At 36.1% G+C, this 27,071-nt stretch overlaps 1 protein-coding gene across 10 annotated transcripts in view; it reads left to right on the forward strand.

Annotated features, from left to right (window-relative positions):
- The window catches only part of ablim1a (actin binding LIM protein 1a), a 49,077-nt gene that overhangs the window by 2,016 nt on the left and 19,990 nt on the right, over window positions 1–27,071 (forward strand). For 5 of the 10 annotated variants that reach the window (XM_084093475.1, XM_084093469.1, XM_084093476.1 and 2 more), the window contains exons 1-6: window positions 4,606–4,849; window positions 17,571–17,705; window positions 22,558–22,741; window positions 22,864–22,982; window positions 24,254–24,380; window positions 24,469–24,562. In XM_084093475.1, coding sequence (XP_083949601.1) covers window positions 4,621–4,849; window positions 17,571–17,705; window positions 22,558–22,741; window positions 22,864–22,982; window positions 24,254–24,380; window positions 24,469–24,562 — 888 coding nt within the window. In that variant the 5' untranslated portion in view covers window positions 4,606–4,620. Of the gene's footprint in view, window positions 1–4,605; window positions 4,850–17,570; window positions 17,706–22,557; window positions 22,742–22,863; window positions 22,983–24,253; window positions 24,381–24,468; window positions 24,563–27,071 lie in introns of those variants that run through there. The other 5 variants (XM_084093470.1, XM_084093471.1, XM_084093474.1 and 2 more) reach the window with 3 other exon arrangements.

The following is a 27,071-nucleotide window of genomic DNA, read 5'->3' on the forward strand; positions in this document are numbered from 1 at the left end:
GGTGTTGTAAGTGATTTAGAAATTTTTCTAACCTATTTCCAAAACTTCGCTCTCCAAAGACACGTCAAATCTTATGCCAGCAGTCCCAAATACACAAAACCATAGACGTACATAGTTTCAGATTGGCTAAATAAGCTCTGTATATTGTCTAATGCTTCTGAAAACCCATATCGGTCAACCACTTAGCCTGAAGGCCCTTTCACTGTTTCACGTCAACATAGTCCAATGCATTGAAACTCTTTCTTGAACTAATTTAAATTCACCAAGATCACCCGGTCAGTAAAGTTCAATGTTCAGCAAGTTTTTTTTTTTCCTTTCTGCAATGTATCAAAGCAGTTATACAGGGACCTTTTCTGTTCTAAGCACAAATGTTTTTTAGCATTTATGGTACATTTCCCACTATCTTTCTACCTAACAATCTTGTAAAATTGCCCTTTTTGTGTCATCTTCAACTTTTCATGTTGAGGTCAAAGCAGTGCATGAGTCACGTGAAAGGGCCTTGAGAGAGATCGGAAGAGAGCTTCATTTAACGGAGACAGCAGAGCTCTATTATTCATGAAGCCCTATATCACTCAGAAGCAGAGGAAGATCATGAGAACACAAGTTCATCTCTCTGTCACTCTAAACCCATCTCTTTACAACTCTCTTCACCCCTCCCTTTAAAATCTCATTTTCAGTTAACATGTAAATTATGTTCAGCATTTGACAGTTTAAAGATTACATGCATAATTATAATCTGCCTCAGTCTGTTATAAATTCTATCAAAGTCCATATTCTATCAAATATTGAATTAAATAAAAAAAACTTCAATAGAAGTTTTTAAATAACTCTATTAAATAGAGTGTGTGTGTGTGTGTGTGTGTGTGTGTGTGTGTGTGTGTGTGTGTGTGTGTGTATGTGTGTGTATGTGTATGTGTATGTGTCCAGATTTTTTGCATTATCTTATAACCTTCACTGTAAAGGATAAGTATGATGCAGCAGTTTGTCCAAAATAAGTTATCTTAGAAATGAAAGATAATTACCTTTCTGTACAACCTTTCTTAAAATATTGCTAGCATATACATCTTTGAAGGTTTTGGAACAGAGCCTTTGTGTGTTTAAAGGAGAACATTTTTTTGTAAATTTGGAGTGCTGTCAATACAGAGAACAACGACAAAAATCGGTGTTGCCTACACCATATTATCCTCTTTTTAAAATGTGCACCCTGTTGACTTCAATGGGGCAAGTTTTAAACCTGCTTTTAGCCTCTTAACATCCTTGATGTGTCATTACAAGTGCACAGCCAATGTGAGTGATTCCTTCAGAGTGAACACGGGTGAATCTGACTGCAGTAGATGTGAAAGATATGAATAAAAATGATGTTATTTCAGCCAGCGCACCTACCTATATTTACATCCTTTTTTTGGTCGAAGTCCACAGTAGTCGATTGTCGAGTTCACGCGCGTGATCATAGGTAACTAAACCTATGCGCGTGAACTCGACAATCGACTACTGTGGACTTCGACCAAAAAAAGGATGTAAATATAGGTAGGTGCGCTGGCTGAAATAACATCATTTTTATTCATATCTTTCACATCTACTGCAGTCAGATTCACCCGTGTTCACTCTGAAGGAATCACTCACATTGGCTGGGCACTTGTAATGACACATCAAGGATGTTAAGAGGCTAAAAGCAGGTTTAAAACTTGCCCCATTGAAGTCAACTGGGTGCAAATTTTAAAAAGAGGATAACATGGTGTAGGCAACACCGATTTTTGTCGTTGTTCTCTGTATTTACAGCACTCCAAATTTACAAAAAAATGAGCTCAATGTTAAAATTGACCGGAGTTCTCCTTTAATAAGTATAAACTGCTGAGCCACGGTCTCTCTAATGCATCTGAGTGCAGAAAGACCCTCTGTGGGGTCTGCAGAGCATCACATGTCTCTTAAATCTCGTTCTTTACTCTGTAATTTCATAACGGCAGTAGGTTAGTGCTTTTCTCCACGATTTGTCATCATTTGGTGAATTATCTCGGTCAGTCAATGACAGCGACTAAAGCACTCCTTGACATTACAAGTTACGTAATCAGATTACCTTTTTCAAGTAATTGATAAAGTAATGCATTACTTTTAAATTTGCTAGAAAATATCTGAAAGGTTTGTTTGAGCTGCGCCCTCTACTGTACAGGTGTGAGTTTTCATTTTCTTCATCCCGAGGGTCATTCATTTCACTTTTGGGGCCCTATCTTGCACCCAGCGCAATTGACTTTGTACACCGACGCATGTATCATTCCTATTTTGCACCCGCGCAAAGCGGACTTTTCCCTCCACAGACGCACGTCGGTTAACTAAGAAATACACTTGCGCTCCCGGGGGCGGTTCAGCGCAAAGAGGAGGCGTGTTCCGGCGCAAACGTTCCCTCATGCTATTTTACAGGTTTAGAAAACAATTCCGCCACTGACCAAAAAAAAACAGTTTAAAGTCAGTGGCGCGTTGCGCATGTTATTCATATGCTATTTTAAGGGCCATAATCAATGTAGCGTGTGCACACTTTGATTCCCTCATCTACACACAGACGCAGCAGTTATCATTTTTGCAAATCATACATTATTACGATAGATAGATGGATAGATAGATGACGCTCTGATTGGTTTATTTCACGTTACGCCCAAACCACACCTATGAATAATGAAGCTACTTCAGACCAACCCATTTTAGATTTGCGTCGGGTGCAAGAGTGATTTATCCCGCCAGTATAATAGCAACAGTGCCTGAAATCCGCCCACAAAGTTACTTGCGTTTTGCGCTTGAATCTTGCGTTTCAGATCGTTAAAATAGGGCCCTTGGTGTGAAAGGGCCTTTACATTTGCCAAAATAGAACCTTTTATTTTATTTTATTTTTTTATTAAAAAACAAACAAGCAAGGCCAGTCCAGGTGAGCAAAAGTAATTCAAAAGTAATGGATTACTTTACATAAAAAGTAACTAAGTAAAGCGATTAGTTACTTTTTTAGGGAGTAACACAATATTGTCATGAATTGCTTTTAAAAGTAACTTCCCCAACACTGCTCTTCAAACAGCATTAGATTACTAAACAATGTTTGATTTATAATTACTAATTTCTGTCATGTAGTTTACTGGACTCTGTCATGTAGTTTACTGAATATGTATTACAATTTATTATTTTATAATTATATTTGAATATCATTATATTATCATTATATCTTAATGCTAATTTCATAATGTCAATCTATCTTAATATTATAATACATTTTATTTACTCTTCTTTTAATTTTTATTTTTTTTATCATTTATGTAATTTGTTTAATTATTATATTTTCTTTTTTTCCATTGGCTGGATGCCAACTCTACTAACCACCCAGAAAATTGGCAGAAAGCCCAAAAACCCATAATGAGGTTTCACCAGGCAGCACAATGGAGGATTTAGCTGTAGTTACAATATTTGATGAAGGTCAAAATAAATGAAAAGCGGTGTGAAACTCGGCAATCCCATATATTCTTATCTGGACATTTTAAATACATTCTCTAGAAAATTATATAAATAACTGCTGTTTCTTTTTTCCTCTTTTATTTTATTTATTTATTTATTGATTTTAATTAGAAAATGTCCCTGTGCTTATTTATGCCCATTTGATATTAGGCCTACCTATTTCCTCCAGAGGTTAGGGAACAAATAGAGAGGTTTGGGTGGATTAATGAACTTGTTACGGTTATTACACCTCTAATTTAATCTTCATAAGACATTAATTAAACCACAACAGTTTGATTATTTTAGTTGTGCCAGACAGCTGCCTTTATATTAATAATAGCATATCACAAAATGTGTTGCTCAAGATTACAGACTCTGCGAGCATATATGAAGAATTAACATTGTGATTATTGCTGCCATGATCATAATCCTTTTTTTATCGTTGTTACATCAGATTGTTTCATTCTGACGGCGCTTTTCTTTGGCTGAATTAGAAAATCCTGTGATTAAAGATTTAAAGGAGTTTGTTGGATTATAACTAATCTATATCTCTGAGTATCTGTTTTCAGCTAATCTCGTACATTACATTTCAATAATAGAAAATGGACTGCAGTTTCTAAAAACAGAATCGAACTGTTCAAATAAAGGCTTGCCAATTGTCTCAAAGATGACCATACTTGATTTAGATCAAGATCAGGGTATTTTTAGTTGTGTCGTTAAACTGCTCTGAGCAAGGAGCTTGTGCAGCAGCTCTGGTGGCGTCGCCAAACCCCGTCCAAGAGATAATCGGGGGGCAGACGTCAGGGTTAATCCGCTTAGGGGAAGGAAAGGAGCTATTCGAGCCACTTCTTACTTTCCACTCTGGATTGGGGTTAACCTGTGGTCTTCACCTGAGACAGAAGTAGAAACATTGCATCTGGCAACCACTAAATTGTGACGAGTAAGCATTTAATTTAAGATTTATGATTTGTTAATCTGAAGACCAGAGAGTTTTGGTTGGAGTTTGGTGCTCTCTGCAGACTCACCTGCTGGAACGTGGAACCGGATCACCGGTCACCATCTGGATATTGAGTCAGTTGTGGAGAAGACTTATTCCTAAAGCATTTTTGGCCAAGTTTGTGTGTTTTTAAGGACTTATTGTGCACCACAGCCATGCCTTCCCTTCCCACTTTGAACAGCCTGGGGAAACTGTGCGGCTCTGGACGCAGTCAGCAGGTGGATCGCACCCGGATCAAACGCACAAACTCCGTCAAACGCATGTCTGTCATAGAGGATGGACGTGTGGCAGAAGTGCTGTACCTCATTCCCAAACAGTCCATGAAGGAACAGCTGCCGTTTATCAACCCGGACGACTACTACCTGAGCGAGAGCCTGACACCCGGTACGAACAGTAGTGGGTTGTGCTTTATATTGTGCTTCAGACCTAGCATTGCACACCTCTTGTTCATTGCATAATACTGTTACAAAAGAGACACTATTAGATTAGTTTTCAAATTTAGACCCATGGTCAACTGAGCAATGGTAATTGTAAAGTTCAATTGTTCATTTTTAGGAAACTTTAGTCAGCATTGTTCTAGTGTACTAGGTGTAATGCATTACCAAGTAATTTAATTACTGTAATTTAGTTACTTTTCCCTCGAAATAAAGTTAGGGATTACTCTTTAATTTTTCTGTTATTTAATTAGTTACTACTTATAAATACTGTATAGTCTATGGAACAATTGATTGCACTTTATTTTACAGTATGCGTGCTTACAGTGTACTTATATAAGGCAACTACATCGGTTAAGGTTAGGTTTAGGTTAGTACCTAGTTATTACCCGGTTATTGTAATCACTGTAATAAGTAGCCTGCATAGTAAGTACATGCGGAAAAAGGACTGTAAAATAAAGTACCAAATAAACATATATAAACGTATATAAAACAATAGTGGAGTTAACATCAGAATTGAACGTCTAATGTTAAAATGTATGTTTTTAATATCACCTCCCTTTAAACACTAGTCAGTTCAAGAATAATTTATGCAATTAAATAATATTTATTTGAAAGAATTAAAAGAGCAGCTTCATGTGTATACTTGTATTGTTCAACCGTAATTTGTAATATATAATGCAATACTTTTTAAAGAGAGGGATTAAGTACAGTAATCTTATTACACTAATTAAGATGTAATAGTATTTAATTACTTTTTTAGTGTAACTTACCCAACACTGGTCCTAGTAATGTTGAGTCTTTGTCGCCAACATGATCTCATTAGTATTCATATAATTTCATATGGAAAATATTTTTTATGAATATTCCAACAGCTTCCAAAACATGAATCCTTTTACGTATATATCAGTTGCTAAAAAGGGATTACATGCTTTTAATGGTATGGAAGCAATTAATTATGTTAATCAAGAGGTAGTGCTCATTTAAGTGAGTGTGTGTGTGTATATGAGGAGGAAAGAGCATTATGCAATTTATTAATCAGTACACTAATGTCAAAAAATGATGGTTGCTGCTTTTCGAAAATGAGTTTTATGTAACTGTAAACTTCTACAAGGATGCTTGAATCTACCAAAAGGGCTTTACTCGTATTAGACCATCGGACAGATCCAGCATGTCAGATTTCCTCCATCAGCAGTCTTCAGATTTCTTGGGATTTGCTTGTAAACTCTTGTTTTGGTAAAGATTTACACAAACAGATTACAGCGGTTTTGTGGGAAAGGAACTTAATTTGGCTTGAAAGAAGAAGCTTTTACGTGCATTGCCGTTTAAAATTTGGGGGGTCAGTAAGATTTTGTGGTGGTGTTTTAAAAAAAATAAAAACGTTTTTTTTAACATTACAATAAGGTCTCATTTGTTAAAATTAGTTAATTTATTAACTAAAATGAACTATCAATGAGCAATACATTTGTTAGAGTATTTCGTTCATTGTTAGTTCATGTTAGTTCACAGTGAAATTACTAATATTAACAAATTGTATTTGTAAATTTTGAAATTAGCATTAACTGAGATTAATAAATGCCTAAATAAAAGAATCCTGATAAAAATGTATACAAAAATCTTAAGCAGCACAGCTGTTTTCAACATGAGAAATGTTTCTTGAGCAGCAAATCAGCATATTATAATGATTTCTGAAGGATCATGTGACACTGAAGACTGGAGTAATGATGCTGAAAATTCAGCTTTGATCTCAGGAATAAATGACATGTTTATATAGATTCAAATAGAAAACGGTTATTTTAAATGGTAATAATATTTCACATCATTTTATTTATTTTTTTACTGTATTTTTGATGCAGTCTTGGTGAGCGTAAGAGACCTCATTTAAAAATCTTTTATCAACCCCAAAATTAGATGTTTCAATTGTGTTTATGTCGCTTGTAGAAAATATAGTAAAAAGGACACAACCAGGTGCACAGCTAAATGTACATTAATGTTTTAGGACACCGTATCAATTTAAAAGTAAAGCAACTCTCGAAATGTCTGTGTTCTGTTTAACTGCATATGTGTTGATTTCTTTTTTAAGTTGCATTTCCCTCATCCTGGAATTCCATAATGTACCATATAGATCTGCTTGGAAGCGTTTACTTCCGGACATTACTGTGGAGAACTAAGAGCTTTTACAAGGTCATCTGAGAAAGGCAGAGAGTCAGTAACTGTGGAGCAGTGTTATTGGAAAAGATAATGGCATGACAAATCAATGAAAATGCTCTTATGTAAATAACAAAGGGGTGTAATAATTTTGCAGTGCAGTGCTATTGCACAGTGATTAAAACAAATTGCACCGAGTTTGATGCATGTGAAACTATTTTAAAATCGAAATTAGATGCAGGGCTGGATTATGAACGGAGCAGATGCCCCAGGACCTCAGAATAGGCCCCTGGCTAATAGATTTAGTCATCTATTGTTGAAAAAAAATAACTATTTTTTGCACAAATTTAAATATGATGATCAATATAATGAAAATAATATGCTGAATGTTTTAGCCCATCCTGTCTGATTCTGAATGTTATGTTGACATCATGCAAGTTGAATCTACAGCAGAGATTATTAATATAACTATACATCTTCCATTACATTTATGCATTTGGCTGATGCTTTTACCCCAAAACTTGACCTCCTGTTCTCTGGGAATCAAGCCCATGGCATTGCTAAAGCAAAACTTAACCATTTGAGTGACACATTAGCACCAGTCGCATACATTTAGTTCTCCAGAAGTGTTTAGAAATGTGTCCGCAATGCACTAAACCAGTCTATGATTAGGTAAAGTAAGTTTTTGCATATGGAAAAGTGTCCATTGATGCTATAGGCATGTCAAGGATGTGTTGTGAGGTCACGCTCCCACATCAGGTTGATGATCCTCAGGTTACCTCTGATCCAGACTCAAGAGACCACAACAACAGATTTCCCATTCAAGGATGTGTTGTGAGGTCACGCTGCCACCTCAGGTTGATGATCCTCAGTTTACCGCCGATCCAGACTCAACCTTAGATGCCTCAACAACAGATCTCCCATTCTCCAATGTGTTGTGAGGTCACGCTGCCACCTCAGGTTGATGATCCTCAGGTTACCTCTGATCCCGACTATATCCAAAATATCAGTTTCCACAAAAATATTAAGCAGCAAATCTGAATTGTTTCATTGTTTTGAGTTTTATGAACTTGTTTCTTTTAATTTAAACAAACTTAAATTTTACTGAAACTGGGCTGGGATTTCTACTCTCCCTTTCAGGTGTCATGGCAAAGCATGCTGGGAAATGGAAATCCCAGCCAAGTTTCAGTTCAATTTAAGTTTGTTTAAAATTTAAAGAAACGAGTTCATGAATTTAAAACAATGAAACAATTTAGATTACTTAAGATGTGTCTTGAACTTTTTTTCACTTTTGAGACCCATTTGTTTTGAGAAAGTTCTAAATACTCTAATTGAACTAATTTGTTTAATTTAAGTTCACTCAAACCAATTAATTATTTTAATTATAGGGTTAGGATTTGATTAGATTTGTTTACAGTGTCACTTAACTAGATATTGACAAGCAGAAATGTGCATTCTGCTTTGTTTTTGAGCTTGTGAAATATTTTGTACATGCTAATTTTTTACTGAGAGAAATTGTGATCAGAAAGTACACACATTTCGGCTCATTTCTTCTTTATTTTGTGTATAGGTGGTTGTGAATCATACTGCTATGTTTGAGTGGTTTTTGCTGTTCTGTTATTGTGGTGTCAGCTATTTCTGATAAAACCCTTCAAAACTGCATGTATGAATGAACAAAATGAAAGGCAGAGAAGTCCTTTAAGATCTGTCTAAAAAGAATCAGTCACTGGTAAAACTTCACAATACTGAAATATTTGGAATTTATATGTTGCTTGCAATTTGTTTATTGATGTATTTTGTCAGAATTTACAGCTATTTTTGAGTAGAGTTAACTCGGTGGAGTGTTTCTGTCCACAGAATAGTATAGAAGACTTTCTGCTCATGTAGTTCTTTGTGACTAGTCTCTGTTGTGTCTATTAATAGGATTGTCAGAGCTTAATCACAGGGATATTTATAGTGGATTAAACAAGATCATGTCCTGTCTGCTGTCATGATCCCAGACAAACCTGTGTGATGTAATGATATATAACAGGTGAAGGCGGCACGGCTGGCCTTTCTCAGCAAAGATGCTGACATTGCAGTTTAGTTATTTTATGAGTAGCAGGACGGGCGGAGCACATGAGTTTTGTAGTATATATGCCTCTAGATGGCACAAACTGACGATATTTACAGCGTTAACTTCTTGGCACAAGCTGATTGGTTTACATCGCATCTGCAGCCAATGAGCTTTCTGCTCAATATTTAAAGGAGCCGTATGTAAGATTGTGGCCAAAACTGGTACTGCAATCACTTTCAAATTGCTGTAGAGTGGTGTATCCCCTCCCCCTCCCCCCTGACTCAAGGTTGCCAGATATGCTGCAGGATCCAGCACGAACGTTTGTAGCGGCAGCTGTGGTAACTAGAGCAGAGCTGGCAACCCGGATGCCGAAACACTACTGACTTCGTGATTGGCAGATAGGTGGAGGGTGGAGCTTCAGGCTAAAACACAACATGACAACATCAACATCAGTTGAGGGCTGCAACTTCACTTTTTAAATGACAATATCCTGGCCGGACTACTGTTGTTGTCAGTGATATAAGTATTTGAAATGAACATGATTTCTTAATGTCTAGTGACATATCAGGGCCATTTTATGATTAATTGAAATACATTTCTTACATACAGCTCCTTTAAATGGCTGGTTACCATTCATTATAGCAGTTTGCACACGCTTTCAAAATTCATCTAAAACCCTCCATCTTCCCCAGCACCACCTGTATAAATCTGCTAGGGATGATTGATAAATGCTATTTGTGCAGCATGTCTTACATACTCACGCAGCGTATCGGCGAATTGTTTTTTTTTTTTTTTTTTTTTTTTCAGACTTTTCAGTGAAATGTATGACATTTAAAAAATCAAATCAAATTTTTAAATGCGGAAACCATTTTCATATTGAATCCTCTGAAAAATGTCAACACTGTGATAACTGATGTTTTCACGCATTTCAGAAAACTACTTATTCCAGGGTTTTAGCAGAAAGCAGCAGTTTTCTGGTGTGCTTGTAAAAGTACTGACAGCTCTGTGTGAGCATCCTAAGGTGTGAGTTTGTTCAACCAATACATTTATATTTACATTTAGTCATTTAGCAGACGCTTTTATCCAAAGTGGCTTACAAATTAGGACTAAAATAAGCGAGTCATCGTGAAGAGGCAAAAACAATGCAAGAAGTGCTCAAAATACAAAGTGCAGGCATTGCTCAGAGTAGCATAAGCCAGACAAGGGAGGATTAAGGGAAAAAGAAAGGATTTTTTTTTGTAATGTTGTCAGGGATTCTGCATTCCGGATGAGGGTGGGGAGATCATTCCACCAGCATGGAACCGTGAATGAGAATGTTCTGGAAAGTGATTTTGTGGCTCTCTGTGATGGAACCACGAGACGTCGCTCATTGACTGATCGTAGGCTTCTGGTAGGGATGTAGACTCGTAGGAGTGAGTGAAAGTCGGAGGGAGCTGACCCTGTGATAGATCTGTAATGCCTTGAACTTGATGCGAGCAGCGAGTGGTAGCCAGTGCAGAGAGATGAACAGAGGAGTGACGTGGGCCCTTATCGGCTCGTTGAAGACGAGACAAGCTGCAGCGTTCTGAATCATTTAGTATTTGTTTGAATATTCCCTTTTTATATATTTTAATACATATGAACCTCATTACCTTAAAAAAAGTTTTTTACCCGTTTGATATGAACCTTTTTAATGCTTGTTCTAGCTTAATCAAGCCAAATTGGCCACTACAATCATAAATTCGGCTTGGCAGAGCCGGGAACTTCCAGACTGCAGAGGAAGATGGGCGAGTCCTCGGATTAATGAGACAGAAAAGGGGGATGGGACGAGGGGTGGGGGCAGAAGGAGGAGGAGAAGAGAACAGAGGGGTACAGGGGAGCAGGCACACGCCGGACTGCCTCTGTTGTTTTAGGAGACATTTAAGCTTTCTCTTACTCACATTTTCCTCTTATATTCATGTGTATTAGTTCACTGGATTTTTTGCTTATAGCTTTTTGAATGCGGCGTTGAATCTCACTGGATACGACTCCACCAGGGCTGGTTATTGATTCATATCCACTTATCACTGATGGTCATGGTCAAGAAGAAAGGTAATTGTGTGTGTGTGTGTTAGTGAGAGTTACTGACCATCTTTATATCTTAGTGTGGTCTCGTTGCACACTTTTAAGAGTAAATAGTCCATTATAATCTCAGAAAAGTCACTTTTATGCCTTTCGAGAGGTTTATAATACGTGTGAATTTGTTCATTACATTCTGTTCTTTCACCGAGTCCCATAATGCTTTATCTGCAGAGGTGCAGGTTGGATCTCACCTCTTTTTTTAAGGTGATTCTGACATGGTATTTTGTGGTTCATTTGTTAAACATAGGTTGATAATCTTTGTTTATGTCCAGGTTGTTTGGATTTAGCCGTTGTGTTTGTGCTATTTGAATCACAGGAACTGTTATATAATTGAAAGCGTCCTTTGTGCTGCAGTCGTACCTCTCAAGTCCTCAGGTTATTGGATCAGAGCCGTCGGTCTTTTCATTGTGGGGTTGAGTTAGCGGCATGTCTCCTGTCATCGCCGTTGTTTCGGCTGTGTTGCAGTTTTAAATGGGATGCAGAACCGTGAGGTACACACGCGAAGCCCGCAGCCGTCGCCATAGCAACGCTGACAGGAAGGTAGGGTCCATTGTTGTGTCTCGCCTGCAGTGGCCTCTTTCGGTTTAAAGATGTCTCATCCCTGCTGCAGTTCATCTGCAGAGACGCACAGTTTCTGCTCATTTCCTGCATTGTGTCTTTGACTAATCAAGAATGGGACATTTATTAAGGTCTTTTTCCAACACTACAGAGGGTGTAAAATGTAAAATGCATCTTTGTTAGCACAAACATTTACATGCAATTGAACCACATTAAGTATTTTAAGATGTGTTCTCTGATTTAAATCCTTATAGACTTTCAATATTGATTTACAGTCATTTGAGAATATGCAATATTATGAAACTACAGTATTGGGTTACTTTATTTTGACGGTCCTCTTTAGACATTCTACTAACTATAAGTAACTTTGCAACTACATGTCAGCTAACTCTCATTAGAGTATTAGTAGACTATTATTAGACTGTTAGGTTAGGGTTTGGGTTAGTAGAATAATTTGATATGTAGTTGCAAAGTTACTTATAGTTTGTAGAATGTCTGTTGGGAGCATCAAAATAAAGTGTTATGCAGTCAGTCTACTAATACTGTAATGACTGCTAGTAGCAATGTAGTTGCAAACTTACTTATAGTTAGTAGAATATCTATACTGAACCACAGAAATAAAGTGATACCTTGGGATGTTCCATAAAAATGCCGGAAATATACATGCTCTTACAAAAAGTACTTTTGTAGTAGGTACTATCTTATGGCGATGTCACTGTGACTTTATACTAGTATTTCTCAACTGCTTATGCTTCAGGACCCATATTTTACTGTAGACATCAAGTGGCAACTTTTCTAAAGTTGTTGAAATAAAATCATCATGTAAAAGTAAACAAAAATGTCCTTCAAAGGAACGATTCATTATTCGGTTACACTTTATTTTTAAGGTGTCCATGTTACACTGTAATTATACATTTAAGTACTGAGTAATATTAAAGAACTACATGTACTTACTATAAGGGTTAGGAGGATTAGGGTTTGGTTTAGGGTTAGTTACATGTTATTATGCATAATTTATAGTTATTACTATAGTAACTACATGTAACATATGGAACAATGACACTGTAAAGTAAAGTGTTACCCATAATTATTTTACCTTGTGCACTTTTATTCATGTTACACAACTTGCCCATGGTGGCATCGGTCTAATTTGGCCAGTTTCTACCAAGTGACGGATGAATTTACACCAATGTTTGATTTGACACACAATCAGCAAAACATCCCCCCACTTATTTATTTTGCTATCATTTATATGAATGATTATATGGTTAGTTGCATTTTATTATTCACATTTTTCATTGTTTGGTCCTTGCACTCCCATAAAGCCGACGTTGTGAGAACAGATGGCACTGCTCTTTCATTACATTATTCATATATATTACATTTCAAAGATTTGTTTTAAAGAAATTAATACTTATATTCAGCAAAGTTGTTCTTTTGAACGTTCTATTCATCAAAGAATCCTGAAAAAAATGTATCATGGTTTCCACAAAAATATGAAGCAGCATAACTGTTTTCAACATTGATAATAATCAGGAATGTTTCTTGAGCATCATATTAGAATGATTTCTGAAGGATCATGTGACACTGAAGACTGGAGTAATGATGCTAAAAAATTCAGCTTTGCATCACAGGAATAAATTACATTTTAATATATATTTAAATAGAAAACTTTATTTTAAATTCTAATAATATTTCACAAAAATCTAGTTTTTACTGTATTTTTTATCAAATAAATGCAGCCTTGGTGAGCATAAGAGACTTTTCAAAAACATTAAAATAATAAAAAATTTAATTAAATAAAAAATTAAAAACAGTATAGTGTAACTTGGAATTTAAGTTCTTCAAAGAATACCATGGAATTACCATAATTCTAGTGTCCAAAAAACATGGTATATTTAATGTTAATACCGTGGTATTTCTTGTCCAAAGGCGGCATTGCATGTACCCGTTATAGAGAAGCCAATCATATAATGCAATTGAGAAAATACAAATCCAAAATTATAGATGAATCCAAGCAAATTTTGTAAGTATTGGTAAAAATAGTTCAATCTATATTTTACCCTATCTTTGTGTGTTTATTAGAGTATTGTGCCATTAGCTTAGCAGTCTGGCAATGCAAAACTCTATTGAAATGAATTGCATTCCATACATACACTAATCACGCTTCACCGCAGTAAAGGCAGCTGTCTATAGACAGTAGAGCGAGTCCATCGAGCTGAAGTAATATGAGTAATGCTGGGCTCTCAGAGCTGGAGGTTAACTGTTCTGACCGGCCCACTTAATCTTGTTGTGCCACTTCAGAGCTTAATCAGCAAATGCCTGGAGGAAGTGTTTTATAAAGCTTCACAAAGAGTTTGAAGTACGGTAGCTGTCATCTAGTCTCCCACATTATTACAACTCTCATTCTCTTTTTCTGTGTATGTAAGATCCCTCAGTAAAGTTTTTTTTTCATCAGTGAGTGATTAATATGCCATGTAGACAGAGAACCGTTATATGAGAGTTATACTGTAAATCCAAGTGAAACACTTTCTCGAATAAGAAAATTGACAGGCGGGATTTAATTTTGTCCATCAGGTATTGATTGGATGGTTGGATGGTTGTGGTTTGCTATTGGTGGGATCTCATGTGAGTGACAGGTTGCCCCGCCCTCACGCCAGTAAACACGTCATCAGAGAAGAGAAGAGATGTCACTGCAAGAGGGAGGGGAATTTATTTTGATTGAAGATTATTAGATCAAGTTAGAGCACATGAAAGAAGAACATATGTGCACAGATAAATCATTTATAAAAAATACTGCAATATTCCATTAAAAAAAAAGAACTGTCCATTTTGATTTTATGGTGACTTGAAATCAAGATGCATTTACTTGAAAATGACTTAAGATATTAATTTTTCTTACTCCATTACATATATTTTCTTGTTTTAAGCATGAACTCACTTAATTTTGATCTTTTTTTTTTTCCAGAAAACACGACTTCATATCATATCTTAAAGGGATAGTTCACCCAAAGAAGAAAATTCTGTCATCATTTACTCAACCCTCAACTTGTTCCAAACCTGTATGAATTTCTTTCTTCTTGAACACACAAAAAAATATATTTTGAAGAACATCAGTAACCAAACCATTGAGAAAGCCATTGACTTCCGTATTATTTTCTATTTATTTGTTCTCTCCATACTATGAAATCAATGGGGCCCATCAACTGTTTGATTACCCATATTTTTCAAAATATCTTTTATATTCAGCAGAAGAAAGAAATTCAAACAGCTTTGGAACAACTTGAGGGTGAGTAAATCATGACACAATTTTCATCTTTGGGTGAACTATCCATGTATGAAGACATTTTTCATCATATAAAAGCGAGGAAACATTTTAGACAGTTCATTTACATTTTATTTCACTGTACTTCTTCCACTTTTTAATGTTTTTAAATATACTTTCACTGATATGCTGAATATATTTATAATGGATAATGATGCTTCAGCTCTGGCAGTGAGAGATACGGCTCTGATCCCACTTTACAGTGCTTTGTTTAGCCTGGGACGTGAGGGTGAAGAGGGTTTGGAAAGGGGGCAGGGGAAGAGAGTCGACGCATAAATATGTATGAAAAAAGTCTACGTCTGCGAAATGAATGTCCCTCGAGACTCGTACAATCCAACACGCATGCACACACACCCGGCCCTTCCCTGTGATGCTGATTCAATAGCGCAGGGACTGTCTGTGTTTGATCTTCAACACTTCCAGACAGAATGAGTCGCTCCTTCTGGATTAGTGTAGACACCGTGGAGAGAGGGAATGATGGGTTGGAATCTTAAGAGATGCTGCCTTAATTCAGAGATTTTGAGAAGGTTTTTGGGTGCACTGCTCTGTAGTGGATATGATATTCTTCATTTGCAGCTGCAGTACCACTGGCAAAAAAAAGTCTTTGTCAGTATGAAATGAAAATTCACATCTGTTTTCGAAATGCATGTTATTGATCTTACAACTCATCCATCCGTCATGGTTTTTACCTGGTGATTTTTCATCTATATGTCATAATTTGACATAATGACAAAATAATTCTAATTCGTATACTGAACAATCATTTGTAAACCCCGTCCCTTTCTTACAATCGACTGCAAGCTCACATTCAGATCTGTCACAATACAAAAGAAAAAGCTGCTTTTGTTTCATCGTGACTTTAAAGAAACAGATCGTCCAAATTTTTATTTAAATCATTATTTGAAGTAGTAGGTCATCCAGGGACTTTTCGCCTGTTTTATGAATACTGTATTCAGACATACTACTTGGCTCACATTCTGTTTTGTGGGTATAAATGTATTTAAAAAAAAATGTATTGAGATGATCATCTGAAAGCTGAATAAGCTTTCCATTGATGTATAATTTGTTAGGATAGGACAATATTTGGCAGAGATACAACTATATGAAAATCTGGAATCTGAGGGTGCAAAAAAGGTAAATATTTAGAAAATCTCCTTTAAAGTTGTCCAAATGAAGTCCTCGATGTTGCTGCATCCTCTCACAAAAATAACTTTGATAGATTTATGGAAGGAAATGTACAAAATATCTTCATGGAACATGATCTTTACCTAATAACCTAATGATTTTTGGCATAAAATAAAAATCGATAATTTTGACCCATACAATGTATTGTTGGCTATTGCCACAAATATACTTGTGCGACTTATGACTAGTTTTGTGGTCCAGGGTCACATATATGGATGGATGGATGGATGGATGGATGGATGGATGGATGGATGGATGGATGGATGGATGGATGGATGGATGGCAGTTCAAATGTGTTTAAAATGACAGTAAATAATGTTAAGTCATTATTCTATATTTTTTTGTATGATCTATTCCTTTAAAGCCGCCGCTGTCCCATTTTACAAACACTCACAATTGTAGAGGATATTTTGGGTAAAGTGAAGCTCAAAACTAATGCAAGATTAATGGAAAACAAATGCAGATCAATAATAGTAAAAGCTTTGTGTGTTTCTAAAGGAATGAGAAATGCTCGTTCGTGCCGTATTGCTCAGTGCTGAATTGATAATCAGGTTTCGAGGACATCTGAGGTGAGGTGCTGATGTTTTTATAAGGGATATTTTAAAGTACATGATCTGCTGTACGAATACTAAACGAACTAGAGACGTGCATCTATACAGTCTGACTTTCACATTTCGGCACTGATTGCAATTTGATTTCTTGCTGAATATCCTTTTTTATATGCCATTTCATGATGACTTAAGGTGCAGTGATCGTTGTTTTTTGATGTACACTACCGTTCAAAGGTTTGGGGTCAGTAAGATTTATTCGTGTTTTTGAAGGAAGTCTACTTTTGCTCACCAAGGCTGCATTTATTTGATCAAAAATACAGTAAAAACAGTAATATTGTGAAATATTATTACAATTTAAAATAACTGTTTTCTATTTGAATATATTTTAAAATGTAATTTATTCCTGTGATGCAAAGCTGTTTTTTCAGCATCATTACTCCAGTCTTCATTGTCATATGATCCTTCAGAAATCATTCTAATAATGATGATTTGCTGCTCAAGAAACATTTCTGATTATTATCAATGTTGGAAACTGTGATACTTTTTTTCCAGGATGTTTTGATGAATAGAAATGTCAGCATTATTTTAAAATATAATATTTTTGTTACATTATAAATGTCTTTACTGTCACCTTTAATCAATTTAATGCATCCTTGATGAATGGAATATTTACTAATCCCATAATTTTACACTGTCTGTTACTGTTACAGCCCATGATAAAACTTTTTTTTTTTTTTCTTCAATGCAGTGGCCCATACACAGGAATCTCACCACCAGACGGAGAAGCCTCTGATACGCTGTGCTAAATGTGGAGAGGTGTGCAAGGGAGAGGTGTTACGAGTGCAGGCCAAACACTTCCACATCAAGTGCTTCACGTGCAAAGGTGAGTGAGTGAATCAGTGTCACTTATGCACATATACAAACCATGATATCTGTTACATACAAGACATTCAGTGTCGTGAAGACCAGTTCTGAATGAGGAATGGATGTCTACTGTACATTCGAATTATGATATGTATGCAATCTTCAGAGATATAATCTATTAGTCTTTGGGAAAGGAGAGGTGTATACTGTGCTTTTACTGTTGTCTGTTTGGTTTAGCTTTTGAACTGAGAGCAAATAAAAAAAAAAGCGATAAATCTAAAAACACGTCATCAAAAGAAAAGCATAAAAAAAGAATGTTTTTTGAAATATGACTAAGGCCCTGTTTACACCTGGTTTTAACTCTTTCCCCACCAGCTGAACATGCAATATGACAGGGCCTCTGCATTAAGCTATAATAAAGTTTATTTTTTTGTTGTTTGTTTGCTTAAAAGCAGTCTTTTTTTTATCAACACTTGAATGTGGACAAGTTTCATAAAAAAAAGCAACATTTTGAGCAAATAGCTGAGAAAAACGTGTTTTTGTCAAAGACTGCGTCCGGATCAGATTTAGAATGATGATCGAAACATAGATGGAGTAGATCGAGTCTATCAACACCACCAAAGCTTCACAGTCCTAAACCTCGTCCTGGGTCGACATGTCATTCGGTAACATTAGGCAGTTTTGATTTTATGCTGTTTAATGTTGATGATCACATTATTTTACATAACTTGCTCTTACTTTTACGTAATCGCATGTTTCTGCTTCTTCTTCACATGTCTTTTGATCAGGAGATTCAGTACTCTTTCAGAAGTTGTCATAGCGCCCCCTACAGTATAACAGTGAAAACACGGAAAGCCTGAAATTTCCTTCAATGGCAGGGAAGCGTTGTCTCATAAATAACGCAAATTTCCGTCAACGGCGGGGAAAGAGTTAAGATGCATTTTGAGTCTCCCTCGTCTACTTGTGATCCGATCAACCAAAACGCATTAATACCTGGCATAAATGGGGCATAATAAATTCATACATACATATGATACATACAGTATATACAGTTAATATGCTATATGGGGGAAATGTGCTTAACTGTCATGAAAGTAATGTCACAATGCAGAAAATCTCATTGGTACAATCATTTTTTATGAGATTGACATGTTTGACAGATTTTGAGCTTTTGGTTGCATATTCATAGTCAAATCCTCTCTGTCTGAGATGCTGCCGTTCTGGTTTGCTGAATGTTTCCTATAAATCACCTCTTGTGTGAGTCTTCTATGACTCACCTCTCCAGTCAGAATTCAGGATCACTGAGTAATTGTTAAGGGTGTTATAGATGAGTTCCGGCTTGACCTATTTAGCATGTGTTTTTCAGAACAAACTCTACCCACTTGTGTGTGTAGTCTAAATAGCATTAACTCTATAGGGACAGGTGAGGTCAGTGTTGGTCACTGTTGACATGGCAGTAGTTAACATGAGATTTTCAGCGATTTCAGTAGTGTCCTGCGGTATGCCATGCTCTAATTCATAAATGGTAACCTTAAAAAAAAATATATAAAAAATATATATAATAAATACTTTTTTATGAACTTGGTTTGCTATATTCCGTTATAGACTATGGATATTGTGTAATATAAGCCTTTTTTTCAGAGATTTGTTGCATTCAAAGTTTCTTTTGAGACCATTGGGTGATGCCCAGAGCCCCAGACTGCCTTTTTTAATTCTCTCACTGCTTATAACTTATACCGACATATCCAGATTTACCATGTCACTTCAGGGCCATTGTTTAAAAAGCCCACCAAATCTATCAGCTTTTAGCAAAACACTCAAGATTATGTGGACTATTTTGTCAGTAGCACTTGATGCAGACCTGGATATAATAAGAGTCCTACACTACGAAGTAAATCCTGTCATGACTGAGCTCAGCTTTGATCCAATTAACCCAGAGACTTTCTCTCTGTCCTGCTGTACCACTTCAGTTAGGGAAATCAGCATTTATGATGATGTCAGATCTGCTGTGTGAATGCAGTGTGAATCTAAGTGACAGTGACATGTAGTATGTTGCACATGACAATTTTGGGGATTCATTCATGGAAGTAGCCTTGTCCCTATATAGACTTCCAGTCAAAGATTTGGACATACTTATTCTTTAGAATTACTATTTTTCACAATTCAGAAGTATGGGAATTATGTAGTGACCAAAACGTGATATAAATATTGGGTAACACAATTCTCACTATTAACTAGTTGTTTATTAGCATGTATATTACTAGGATATTGGCTGTTTATTAGTACTTATAAAGCACATATCAATGACTTATTCTTCATGACTATATTCTACATCCCTTAATCCACCCAATGCCTAAACTTAAACTTAATAAGCAGTAATTAGGAGTTTATTGAGGCAAAAGTCATAGTTAATAGTGAGAATTGGACCCTAATCTAAAGTGTGACCAAATGTTGTATGCTGGACAGTTGCTGGCAGCTGTTTTTTACTGTTCCAACTCATAGATTATTTTTAATGAATAAATCAATTCTACAAAACTAGATGTACAGCTCTGACTTATACTACTTGACCAGTGCAGATTCATTCTGGCATTGATAGTGTTTCCATAGAAAATCATAATTCCGAGTTTAAGGACATGAACAGCAGAACGTCACAGGTTGTCATCTCGTATCACAGTAATTGCGACATGGTGCAAACGCATGAATGAAATGAAATGAAAGATTATTTTTAATTTATGAAATGCTTTATTTCTGTTACCATGAAGCAGTTGGCAATGTTGGTTGGGGAATACTTTTAAAAATATTACAATTATTAACATTAACATTATTAAATACTAATTGTTTCACTTAAAAAGTAGCATTACTTGTATGTTACTTTTGCATAATTGCATAATTTCACGTATTGTTTTCAGTTGAGAACAGATTCCCTCATCATCAACCGTAGAAACATCTCAAATATATTTTTAATATTTAATATCTGAGTTCATGTCATTCTGAGTTCATGTCATTCTCTGACCTTACTGACTTAATACATCACAGACAGAGACTCTATGAGTAATACTCTTTTAGACTAGTGGTTTTACAGATTATGAATTTTAAATATGAAAGGTGAGAATGAACATGAGAGATTAAACTCTTTTCGAACGACTTTGGATCGAACCTCACAGATATTTGAGTTGAATTTGCACATGACCTGTAGTGATCTGGGCAGATAATCAGTTTAAGAGCTAATCATCTACTTTGTGTTCACCACCCTGCAGGGATTATGTCATTCTTACTGTAAATCTGTGTAATTATAATCAGTTCATCTAATCTAATCAGTCCAGAGCAGCATACAGACAACTAGATCATTATATTCTTCATTTATAGGCAAACTGCACACAACAGTAAGACCAACATGTATTAAGAAAGTGTTTTTTGAAAAATAAAATGTACATTTTAGGACATTTTTAACTTATAAATAAATAATAAATAAAATCACAGAAAGTTAAGTTCATGCATTAAAAGTTTTGGAGTTTTCCAATTGCATATCTATTTTTGGTGTTTATATTTAGCAAATTTCTTGATAATCGTTCTTATAGGCCTACTTCTTAAAGGCATGTAAACACAATCTCTCAAATTTATCAAAAAGAGGATGCCTATTACGACATAGAGAGCTCAGCTCATAACATTGAATGAGAGTTAATGAATTCTTTTGTGTCTAGGTCGTCCAGAGATGAAAGTCAGATTGTGGGAAATGTGTCAAAGGACGTTGTTGCCAAGTCCATTATTTATTCATTTATTCATCAGATCAAATGATTCAGTGCTGATTTCCACATTTTCAAAGCAGACGTGGTAATATTGCTTATTCCCCATTGATTGATATTGGTTGTGTTGTTGAGCTGCAGCTTAATTTAAGGATACTGGGATGAATATATTTTTTTTTAAATAAATGTGTACTTTTTTGCACCGTTTTAAATGTTAAAGTTGCACCTAACTTTTTTTACAGTAAAAAGTATTTTTTATGAATATTTTTCATTATTAATAGAATAATTTGCATATTTATAATGAAAATTTCTCTCGCTTTATCCACGAGACTAGCGTAGGGTGGTGTTGTCCTCATACGGCCCCTGCAGAAGTTTCTCAGTGCATAAACTCATTTTATCGGAGCGGATCGTGAAGAAGGCTGTGAGAATCACTGAAGTCTGTTACACAACAGCACTGCGGAGCCTTACTGTGCACTACGTACACATTGTACACATCTATTATACTTCCACTCATGTATTCTCTCAGTAAACGCACATCCTGCATTAGTCACGGCCTCGGTTCACCCCGCGGGAACCCAGGATGAGGTGCGGAAAGCCATGAAAGATGGACAATAAGACTCCAAAACAGAAAGTGGCTGAAGGAGCTCTTAAGAGCTTAAAATGAAACACAATGAGCTCTAAATGTGTTTCAGATTAGACATTTCAAGGTTTCTGACTATTGTGTTTTCTCAAGATCATGGTTTGGCCATTGTCCTCCACTGAGGTTTATTTTTACACTTCTATTCCTAGTGTGCCAATCATGCTCTTCATGTTACAAGAAGAGAAATGTATCACAAAGAAGCCATTATAACCCTTGAAAAAAATCAAGGTTCAACCTAAAAATTTCACTCACCAACTATTGTTCCAAAAATATATATATATATATTTATATATCCTGTGATGACATGAATTTCCAGCATCATTACTCCAGTCTTCAGTGTCACATGATCCTTCAGAAATCATTCTAATTGCTGATTTACTGCTCAAGAAAAATGCATTATTATTTTTAGTACATGCATGTATATTACACGCCATAATAATTTGATTCTAAAAACCATCATTTAAACGGTTGTGTGTGTTTTTCTGTAGTATGTGGCTGCGATCTGGCTCAGGGAGGATTCTTCATGAAGAATGGAGATTATCTGTGCACTCTGGACTACCAGCGCATCCACGGCACCCGCTGTAACATCTGTGGAGAGTTTGTGGAGGGGGAGGTGGTGACCGCACTCGGAAAGACCTATCACCCAACATGCTTTGTGTGCACAATCTGCAAGTAAGAGCCGAAGAAAAACCCACTCACACACTAGAGATTATGCTGTCACTGACATTGTGGTTTATGGTAAGCCCAACACTGGCAGGAGTTTTAACAGGGATCATATATTTCGTGACCTACAGGAGACCATTTCCTGCTGGAGACAGAGTGACATTCAATGGCAAGGACTGTCTGTGTCAGTACTGTGCAGAGCCCATGTCTCCAGGACACACCAAAGACGCCGTCGGACCCAGCAGTGAGTGTAGGACCTGAAGCTACAGCATCCATATGAGTCAATGACACAAAATATGAACACATTTGAAGTCAAATTATTTAGGCAGCGGCTATTTACTCAGTGCAAATAGCGACAGATGTTATTTAAACTAAGTGTAAAAAGCAACTCGATTCTTCTTACACTAAGTGAAAATAGCAGCATTTTCTTAGCGATAGATGCTATTTACACTAAGTTTAATTAGCAATAGATTCTAAGTGAAAATACTGTAGCGATAGATTTTATTTACACTATGTAAAAATAGAAGTAGGCCTATTTTCTTTGCAATAAGTGTAAATAGTAGTTAGATACTTATAAATAGTGGAAGATACTATTTGCACCTCAGTGTTGTTGTACATTAAACAGTATGCATTAATAGCATAGTGTAAATGATTATATTTATTAAAATGATTAAATGGATGCCGCCCTCCCTACACCTAACCCTAACCCTAACCGATAAACACTTTATTGTTAAACACGCGCTAGACACTTTATTTTTATTTATTATATATTATTGGTAGTATTTGTTATGTTAACTTGAATTTTTGCATTATTTTTTAATTCATTTATTCCAACATTCTGCTACATTTAAGTAAAAATCTGTAAATCACCATAGAGAATAATTTGTAATAATTAACTTGCATAAACTTTATAAAGCAGTTTATTTAATCGCAACCTCTTTAATGGTCAAACATTTAAACTTATGAAAGAAATAAAAATACCATCAGTGTAAATTAACTATAGTAAGAGTACAAACTGCCACACAGAGACATTGCATCCACACAACAGTAGCCTATAACTTTAATGGGAAAGAAAGTGATTGTAAAACCACTTAGAGATGCACTGACATGAATTTACACGTGAAACAATAAATTATTCAGACCCTCCCTGATTCTGAGTGTTTGGGGGCTTTTTGGCCAGGATCCACCTACTATGATAAATAATTAACTATTATTTTCTCTTAAGTCTATAAGCTTGGCTACTAAAGCCAAATATCTTCTTTTATAGTAAAATGTGAAGAAGAAAACAATAGCAGACATATAAATGTGTGTTTAGAAAATGCTGATTTACAACATGGTGATCAAGACAGTGGAATAATTTAAAGTATAAAAATATTTTGCCTCAAGAATAATGGCCCAAGCTAGTCAAAAAAATTGGTTTATATATTTATCAAGCTCAGGCTTTGAGAAGCATACAACCACATCCAGAGCTGTTTGTGGGTTTTTTTTGGCATATCATTTTTTCTTGTGTTTGTGTTTCAGGTTGTGCAGGCTGTGGCAGAGATATTAAGAATGGTCAGGCTCTGTTGGCTCTCGAGAATCAGTGGCATTTGGGCTGTTTTAAATGTAAAGCCTGTGCAAAAGTATTGACTGGAGAATACATCAGCAAGTAAGACACATTCATACACAAAATCCATCCAATCCATCCAAAATGTTGGGTGACTGCATGCATTGGTTGGTTCTCTGTATGTGCACAGAGACGGCGCCCCCTACTGTGAGCAAGATTATCAGGTTCAGTTTGGAGTGCAATGTGAGGCGTGTCAGCAGTTCATCACAGGGAAAGTCCTGGAGGTACGAAAACACCCACACACACACACACACCCACACGTTGGGTTTCCATGTTTATGTTCCATGTTCCACACCTACCCCGAAACCTACACATCGCTGAAAACCTTCTGCATTTTTATATTTTCAAAAAACATCATTATGTATGATTCATTCATTATGTATTGTTTTTCTCTTGGGGACCAAAAAATATCCCCACAAGATCAAATATTTCTGGCATTACTATCCTTACTATCCTTGTAGTATCCATGTCCTCACAACATAGGGATACCCGAAACAGACACACGCTCAGTTTTGAACTTCTGGACTGGTAATAAACTGACCCTTTGAAATCATTTGAGAAATGTTGTTATTGTTAACAAAAAATGTTGTAATAAAGCTGAAATAAAACTTAAAAGAAAATTTGAAATGTTACCTTGAAGTACTAAAGTTAAAGTACTAAAATTACTAAAACTATCTGGGGTAAAAATAATTAAAGCTGTATATAATTATTTAAAATCAATAAAAACTAATAAAAATGACAAAAGCACATAGCAAAATTCCTAAAACTATAAATATAAAAGCTGATTCAAAATATTAAATATATACTATAATAGTATATAAATAATACTTAAAGAACACTGGCTTTGAGGTGATTTATAACAACATTCACAGATATTCACATTAAAAACTAACAGTCTTTCTATTCCAAGAAAATACAGCAAAAATATTAATGCCTCATCTTTTTTGTAGAGACATATACAATTTTTCTTCAATAAAATGTCCTCTAGAATGAGAAGGTCCTGTTGATTTATAATCACCTACCACCGATTAAATGCTTCAACAGTAAAATCTTAAGCAAATAACGCCCTCAGAATATGTCCAACTTCCTGTTTGAACAGGAAAGATGTCAACACAGCAAAAGGATATTGCGTTCATCAAACAGGCAAACCAACACAGTGCTAGAATTGTTTTGTTTGTTGTATTCAGTTGTTTCACACAGTCATCAGCCAATATGAAACACTTTCTGATCAGCACAAACCGTATCTGTGCTGCAAGTATTTAATATAGTCTAGGTCATATTTTCTATTAAATGTTTTTCAGAGCAGACCTGTGACCCATTTTGGTGTCCTAACCCACCATTTGAGTTTCACTCTTTTAGATCTTACGCAACATGAACAGTATATTTATCACTTGACAGCACACATTTGTATGTCCCACAACAAAAGATGGTTACACTTTATTCTGATGTTCTCCTTTAGACTGTTAGACTAGAAGTAACGTTGCACCTTACATGTCAAATAACTCTCAATAGAGAATTGTTTGATTATTATTAGGCTGTTAGGGGTTGGATTAGTGATATTAGAATAAGTTGACATGTACTTGTAAAGTTACTTAAGCCCCTTTCACACAGAGATTCCGGAAAATACACGGATAATGTGCCGGGATCGTTTGCATTTTGGTTCATTCACACTGCCAGTGACTTTCCGGAATCTGTGAGTGCGTTCACACACATGCTGTAAATATCCCATAAAGACATGTGACGTCAGGATGTGATAACTCCTGTCAGATATCAGTTCTGCTGATAACTCCTCTTCGTCATTTCTACACGAAGACAAGTCCATACTCCCAAGTAGCGGCACTTGGTTTGCCGAGTGGCTCGTTTCCCATATGCTGTAGCATAGGTTGTAGAAAGGCCTGGGTTGGTAGGTTGGTCCTGGTTTTTGTTCACACAGGGCGCGTTCCGGGACTGATCCCGGCAATGTTACTAGGTCCCCATCCCGGCATCAATCCTGGGAAGTGTTTGCGTTCACACAGAAGGCACTCTAGCAATTTTACGGCAATTTCCCGGGATCAATGCACAGTGTGAAAGGGGCTTTATAGTCAGTGCAGTGTCTGTTGGGGAGCATCAAAATAAAGAGTTAGCAGATATTCAGCAGACAGTCTACTAATACTGTAATGAGAAGGTGTGTTCACACTTGGAAGGTTTGCTGGTGCAATTGCTCTGTTAGTACGGTTAATTTGAATAAGTGTGAACGCTGAACCTTGGTGCGTGCCAAACAAACAGACCGAGGCGCCTAGATTTCCTAGCGCTGTTTTGACTCCTTTACACATTTTATAAGCTCTTCACGAGTTCTCAGCTGGTCAAAATTCCATCATATATAGGCTACGCACATACAACTTGTGCATTTAGCCTTGTATGCTTTTAGGTTCGGTGTAAAAATGCCAATCTGAACGCTAAGCGGACCAGGACCAAACGAACCAAGCAAGTGTGAACACACCCTTATATTCAACAGAATACCTAAAGGGGTCCATCAAATTGAAGTGTCACCCAAAAACACTGATTGTGACACAGACCTGCAGCACAAAAGCACGTTACACACATCCGATCTCTCACAGATAACCGTTTACAGTTTCACAACAGTCTCAGAGCAGACGATTGCAACAGGAAGTCTCATCCGGCTAATTGAATCTGATTGGCTGTTGGAGAGACACTTGCCTTTTCTTTTCACTCTTTAAGCTTTTCCTGTTCGTT

Source organism: Abramis brama, assembly GCF_963993115.1.
Source record: "Abramis brama genome assembly, chromosome: 19".
In the NCBI taxonomy this organism is placed as follows: domain Eukaryota; kingdom Metazoa; phylum Chordata; class Actinopteri; order Cypriniformes; family Leuciscidae; genus Abramis; species Abramis brama.